This window comes from Ursus americanus, chromosome 3 (assembly GCF_024610735.1).
Source record: "Ursus americanus isolate L20-20 chromosome 3, mUrsAme1.1.p, whole genome shotgun sequence".
Lineage (NCBI taxonomy): Eukaryota > Metazoa > Chordata > Mammalia > Carnivora > Ursidae > Ursus > Ursus americanus.
Genome location: NC_142129.1, coordinates 53,006,219 through 53,013,503, shown reverse-complemented (window position 1 = coordinate 53,013,503; position 7,285 = coordinate 53,006,219). Strand labels below are relative to the sequence as shown.

At 50.5% G+C, this 7,285-nt stretch overlaps 1 protein-coding gene across 1 annotated transcript; it reads right to left on the bottom strand.

The window, feature by feature from the left end:
- Nucleotides 1-573: 573 nt before the first annotated feature.
- SP8 (Sp8 transcription factor) lies at nt 574-3,095 on the bottom strand. Its single transcript, XM_045793652.2, has 2 exons — nt 3,075-3,095; nt 574-2,076 (listed from the first exon to the last, which is right to left on the bottom strand). The coding sequence occupies exons 1-2, from the start codon at nt 3,093-3,095 to the stop codon at nt 574-576; spliced, it is 1,524 nt and encodes a 507-aa protein (XP_045649608.1).
- Between the last annotated feature and the right edge of the window lie 4,190 nt (nt 3,096-7,285).

Below are 7,285 nucleotides of genomic sequence, written 5' to 3'. Positions count from 1 at the left end.
GGGCAGCGGCACGCAGCAGCTAGGCAGGGCTCTCAAAAGCCGAGACCCCAAGACTGCAGTTCTCGAACCTAGTTGGCGGCTGCCCCAGCAGGGATGCCCTGCCTCCTGCCTTGTCCTCCCCACGGCGCCACTCAACCTTGTTCAACCGAGTTGTTCCCGCTCGTGCGGAGGCCCCCAGTCTCCCAGGCACTAGATTCGTCCAGCGCTACCTCCAGCGACCTCTTCCCTCTAAAAGATACAACCTGGGGATGGCAGAGAGAGGGCGAAGAGAGGACGAAAAATAAAGACCCGGCAAGGCGCCGGTTACAGCCGTACGGGACTCCGATAGTGTTACCTGGTGGAGATGGGAAAGCCAGGGCCCAGGAGAGCAATGGGTGTTACTTACATGTCCATATCCCCTTTACAAAGTAGAGTCACAAGGTGAGTTAAAAGAGAAAGAGAGAGACTGAAAGAGACAGAAAGTGCGAGCAGGATGAAAAGTGGAAAGAGGTTGGAGCAGAGGCCAGGACAGACGGCGCCCAAGTGGACCGGGATGGGAGGGGGTCGAGGAGAAGGGCAGCCGCAGGATGCGCGTCACTCCAGGCCGTTGCGGTGACCGGGCTCCGGGGGCTGCAGCAACTCCGGGGAGTGGCAGGGCGGGCTGCCCGCCGCACTATGCTCGCTGTCGGTGTCGCTGCCCTTCTTGCCGCCGCTACCCGAGCCCGCCGAGCCGCCGCCGCCGCCGCCGCTGTGCGTCTTCACGTGCTTGCTGAGGTGGTCGCTGCGCATGAAGCGTTTGTTGCAGACAGGACAGGCAAAGCGCTTCTCGCCCGTGTGGGTCCGCAGGTGCCGCTGCAGCTCGTCGGAGCGCGTGAAGCGCTTGCCGCAGAAGAGCCAGTTGCACACGAAGGGCCGCTCGCCCGTGTGCCAGCGCAGGTGCGCCTTGAGGTGCGACGTCTTGCCGTACACCTTGCCACAGCCCGGTATGTGGCAGCTGTGCAGGCCCTTGCGCCGCAGGCTGGCCCCGGCCGGGCCCAGCCGCTCCGCCTCCTGGCAGTTGGGGCAGTCGCAGGTGGCGCGACCCGAGTAGCGGCGTGCGGAGGAGCGCGGGGAGCCCCCCAGCGGCGCCGACGGCCCAGCACTCAGCATGGAGCCCCCAGCGCCGGCCAGCGGCGACGGGGCCGAGTCCGGGTAAGAGCCGGGCAGCACTGGCTTGAAGCCGTCCATGAGGTGCTGCCCGGCGGGGCTAAGCAGGTGCGAGGAGGCGCCGCTGCTGAAGGCCGAGTGGCTCAGGCCCGAATAATCCGAGTTGTAGCCTCCGAGCGGCGAGTGCAGCGAGGTTTGGAGCCCCCCGGCGGCAGGGTGCAGCGAGCCGGGCAGCGCCGCCGCGCCATTCGGGTTCTGCACGTCGATCCAGCCGGCGCCCACGTCCCACCAGCTAGAGGCGCCGGCCGAGCCCACGTCGCCGGCGGCGCCCAGGCCCGGATGCGAGGGCTTGAACCACGACTCGTATGGGTGCGCCATGCCCACGCGCGGGTAGATGCCCTGCAGCCCGTCCACCGAGGTGTGCACCTTGGAAATGAACACCGGCTGGTGGGAGCCGTCCTGAGAGTGAGCGGAGGAACCGCCGCCGCCGCCGCCGCCCCCTCCGCCGCTACCCCCTGACACACCAGGGGCCTGGAACACCGAATAGTCGTTTGCGAAGGGCGAGCTGGAGGCGGCGGCGGCCGCGGCCGCGGCGGCGGCGGCGGCGCTGCTGGAGGTTAGGGAGAAGGCGCTGGAGCCCGGCGAGCCGCCGCAGCTGAACGAGTCGGATACCAGGGCCGCCGCCGCCGCCGCCGCCGCCGCGGCCGCCGCCGCCGCAGAGGACGTACCGCCGTTCCTGGAGGCCCCGGACACGCCGAAGCTCGAGAGACTGGAACCCACTACGTTGCAGCTGCCAGAGGAGGAGGACGAGGAACGTTTCCAGGGGTGGAAGCCTTTGCCGAAGGAAGAAGAGCTGTCCGAGAGAGAGGAGGGAGACGGGCTGGGGCTGCCGATCTTATTACAGGTAGCAGCAAGCATGGCCAGAGGAGTGGATCCCAGCCTCGGTTCTTCCTGCGAGAAGGAGGAGAGGAGAAGGGGTGGGGGAGGGGGAGGGGGGAAAGGCCGTTGGGGGAGGGAGGAAAGAAATGTGCATCAGTCCTCCGGTAGCCTCCAAAACGCCCCACGGCACCCCATCTCTCGTTGCGGCGCGCCGCCACCAACTCACCTGACTCCCCCAACAGCCCTGGCACCCGGCTGCTTCCTACTCTACGGGAAGGGACAAGTTTGGCTGCCGGCGTCTGATTCGGGAGCAAAGCGCCATGCTAAAGAAGAGTTTGACAAGTATTCTCACCTAAAACAACACTCCCGTGCACACAAGGCCCCAGGCACTTCGAAACAAACAAGCAAGCAAAAAGTCCAGATTGGGAAGGAAGAAAGTTTCCTTTGCCGAGAAGCCTGGGGAAAAACCATTGGATTGCTCTTAAGAGCGCTTCCCCTGTAATCCAGAGAAAGCTTTGAAAATCCTGTTCCGGTCCCCAGAAGACCACGCTGGGTTGTTTCTCCCAGGCCAAAAGAGGTCAAACTAGAGGGCTCGCTCGCTCTTCCTGCTTTTCTTTTTTATTTTCTTAAAAAAAAAAAAAAGTCTACAATAGTAAAAAGAGAGAGAGAGACGGGTTCAACGTACCTGCAAGACAAGGCGGGCTGCGGTATTTTTTAAGGGAAAGAGGGAAAATGTGCAGTTTGCTCAGGAGGAAAAACTTGCTCTCTTTACCCCCGAAATCGTCGCACATAAAATGGACTGGGCGCACGTCTCCCGGGCAGGGAGCGGCCGGGCGCTGCGAGGTGGCTTGTCTAAATGCCCTTAGAGCCTTTTCCTGCGCTGAAAAAAGTGACTCTGCCCCCCTCTCCCCCTCTTTCTTTTCTCCAAACTCACTTGTATTTAAAGGGAAAAAAAAAAAGCTCTCAATAGAGACTGATAGCCCGTGGCCTGGCCGGGGCGACTTTAACCCCCTCCGATCGGCAATAAAAGGAAACTAATTAAACCAGCAAGAGAAAATCCTGAGACTCACCCCTAGAAGTGAAGTTGCCATCACACAAAAGTGCCCTCCTCCTCTCAGAGGATCTTTTTTATATTGATAAATCAGAGGCAGTGTTTTTTTTAGAGGTGTGCAATACAATGATCAGTTCCGCCCATTCCACCACAATTGTAGCTCCCTCTCCGGCTTTGAAGTGCCGCGGAGGCGCGGCCAGCCAATCTGCGGCCTCGCCGGGCCGCGCCGCGCGCGCGCCGTGAGGTCATCGGCGCCGCCGCGGGCCGCCACGGGGGGGCTGGGGAGCTGTAGCGGGAGGGGCGCGAGTGACTGCGCGTGTTACCAAGCGGTGTGTGAGTGTGTAACAATGTAACTGTGTGCGTGTGTGACCAAGCTGAGAAGGAGAAGACAGTGCAGACCGGGGGCGGGGGTAAGGGGCAGGGAATGTGGCAGTGTGGCAGTGTAGCAGTGACAGTGTGGCGGAGGGGGAGGAGGGGAGACGGTGCAGAGAAGGGAGAGGGTGTTATGGGTGACAATATAACTATGTGTGACAGGAGGGTAGAGGGACAGATCAGAAAAGTGTTGGGGGAAGGGTGTGAGTGTACTATAGTATAACTGTGAGTGACAAACCTAGGGAGAGAAGAAGGACAGGGCAGTAAAGAGTGAGGGGAGGTGGTGTGTGAGTGTGTTTGGTGTGGGGGGAGAGGGAGGAATATTAATATGTGTGTTTGTGTGTGTGAAAGAGGAGGGAGGGTGGATGCGTGTGTGTGCAGGAGAGGAAGTAGGGAGAGAAGGCTGTGTGAACGTGTTTGTGTGAGAGGTTGTGTGTGTGCGCGCGCGCGAGTGGGCAACAAAGCTGGGGGTGGAGAATAGGAACAGCGCAGTAAAGTGTACCTACACAGAAAGAAATGGACGATTTGAAGAGTGAAACCGCGAAGTTGAGTGAGGCTGAGTAAACAGATACTCACAAACGCTGTCTCTGTCGCCAACTTCCTCTGGTTCCTTGTACCTAAATTCTTGAGTGATGTTTTTTCTTAACCTCTTGGACACTGTCACCACATTTTTGAACGAATTCGTATTAATACCTACCCATACGTTCGCAGCCCTACAGTGGAAGGGTAGAAACTTCGGGCGGCTGAGGGGTATTTTTAGGGGTGAATTAGGGCGTGTGTGCGCCTGCGTCTATGAGTTGTTACTTTGATTCGGTGGCTTTTTTTTTTTTTTTTTTTTTTCCCTTTCCCTCCTGAGGTGGGATTCCGCTTTGGAAGTGCAAGTCTCACTCTAGGGACGGGTGTGTTTGTCCCGCGACGCTGAGTAAATTTCAATACAAAAGGATTAAATAGAGATGGGGGTGAAAGAGTATTGTTTTTTTCTTTGGGAAAAAAAAATGAAGAACGTTTTATGGAATTTAGAAGTTTTCACAAGAAACCTCACTGACACTTTCTGAGAGAAAATGAAGATTTTGACTGAAATCTGTGGGTTTTATTTATCAGAGAATAGAGAGCCCGTTCACAATTCTTGGACTAAATGTGTTGGAGGCCTCTATCTAATGGCGTTTGGGCCAGATAGCTATGAGTATGTGTGCATGCTAATCGATTTAGGCCAAATTCGGTGGGTTTTAGAACTTGCTTCCCATTTCTGTTATTAGTTGCCTTCACAAATATTATTACAATTTTACTGTCCCCACAAGGGAACATCTTAAACCACAGTAAATACCATACCAGTGTAGCAAAAAAGTCCACAGCCTTTCCAGTACCATTGCTTATTTCTTGTTTTTTTTAAAGTAATTCATAGTTTTAAGCAGTTACCAATGCTCTCAGAAATCTATTTTTAATGCAGAATTGATTAAAATGTTACTAGCTGGGCAAAGAGTCTTGTTTTGACTGGGGAAATATTTTCATTTTATTGTTTTTGAACCCTCCTCAAGTGTATCAACGGCTTCTGGAGATGTTTAAAAAAGAGAGAGAGAGAGAAATCTTCCTTGGATTTACCAAACTCCAAAGTCAGGTTGTATCATTTGTGTAAGTTTCACTGAGCAGAGTTGAGGCTGATGTTTGTGGCCTGAGAGTGTGTGTTTCTGACCCCCTTCTAACAGTGTTGGGATATTGACTGTACATCATATCTATTGATTAAGGGGGTAAGGTACATTCTCATACTTTGAAGTAAGTGTGAAGTAAATTAATGAACTGCTTTCTTTCTCTGAAGGCTGACGCTTACCATAAATGTCCTGTTTCTCCCTGCAAGCTACTCTGAATGATTTTAGCGTGTTGAGAAGGCGTGACAGGCCAGCCCAGAAGGAGGAAGGGGTGGGGGAAGGAGGGAACTCCGTTTAACAAATAAAAGAGAATTAACTTCATTGCTTTGGTCTCTTTCTATAATGATATTCATTTTAAGGAGCTAATACACAGTTGTTCAAATTTGGGGTTTAATTCTAATCAATACCGTCACCCTCAAAGGTGGAGAAAAAAAGCTTTGAAAGAAGACTCCCTTTTTTGAATAGTTATTTAATCTTTTTATCCTCCTATCTTCTAGAAGGAAGTGAGGCAAGACTATTAAAAAGTTAAATGCTGATTCTGAGAGTAAATAGAAGCATTAACCACTGTTTCCTCAAAAAATCTGGAATCAGAAAACTCAGATCATGTGATTACAGTTTTGAGCTCCCTATTTCTAAGATTTTTTATTTGTATAAATTTGCTTTAGAATAATATGTAATTCTTCCTATGACAATGGGTGATAACATTGGTGTGGGTTTAATGAACATACTGGATTCCTTGATTTGTATAAGGTTGTGCAGCATTTGGGGATTTTCACAAAGATTTGTACGTGCATCTTTCTTCATTAGGAGATATATAGAGATATAGATGGAGATATACACATATATACATACATACATACATATTCCACTTACCCCATAAAAAAGTTAGGTGTTTATTTCATATTAGTATTGGTCAAAGGGCATTTTTTTCCTTATACTATGCCCCCTCCACTTCCCCTCCCCAAAAGAAGTGGTTAGTTAGTGTTTGTCAAAAAGCATAGACAACAGAGTTAAAAAGGAAAAACAAAAAAAATTCCATAATTGACCAAAAATTAAAACACCAATACTCTTGCTTCTGGTTTCAATGAAACTGGTCTTAATGGCAGCTCTTTCTCCACTTTGGAGAAGTGACTCAATCATGTTTGAATCCCCCACAGGAAGAAACATCTGTAATCCACTGTACATACAACCTGTCCGGAAGAGCATTTCATAATGCATACAGTTCAGTTTACATATTGATCATTACTCTTGAGTATTGCGCTATGACAATATAGAGGTTTCGAAGGGAAGGAGGAAGAAAGATAGGAAGGGCAGACTTTCTAACATTAAAAGTTTCCCCCACCCCATATCAAGTTGATCCGGCTGGCAAGGAGAGTAGAGAGATATTCTGCTGTTTCTTGCAAACCTGTGGGATTCACTTTCAATAAAGCTAAAATCTATTAGCATTCTGTATGCATCTGCAGCATAAATTTCATTTGAATTTCAAATTTAATAAACCAGGAGGTTTTTAATCATCCCTGGTTTTATTTGTTTGATATTAACATGCTTATTGACCGGGTCTGGTGACCAGTTTGATCATTACAGGACAGCAAAAAGTTAATTAAAACGACCACAGCCCCTTAATCATATCATCTGTCTCATCCATGTCGCTCTCTTTATTACCGGTGATGATGGATAGTCTCCCAGATTAATTTCTCTGTTTCTTCGATTTGGACAACAGCTTTTGGGACCTAATTTACATCCTGGGAACAACTTGCTCAAGTATATCTAACACCTTGCAGCTACAATATACATCAACATCCCCTTAGATGGAGTGAAGAACGGGGGCTTTTTTTGCAGGCGGGTCTGAAGACTAATCAATGCTGCGATCTGGACCTCTTACGCTTTCACAGCCAAAGAAATAGAAGGTCCTAAAAGCAAATTAGAGGCCTCCATCCTTGCTTTTCCTTTTCAGGGAGTGGGGAGTGAAATATGCCTCCACTGTTTGGTTAAGTAGATTAAAATGTGTAGATACAACGACAAGTAAATAAAACCATTTGTAACCATTAAGTACAATTAGGGATTTATAGTGGAAAACATCAAAGTTATCCAGGCTTTCAAGTGTCCGGCAACACATCTACACCAAATACGGTTTTTGTACTAAGTGTGGTCTGGTATACACACAGAGCTGAAAAAGCCTGAAGAAAAAAGAAAAGAAAAGAATGCACATGAACTG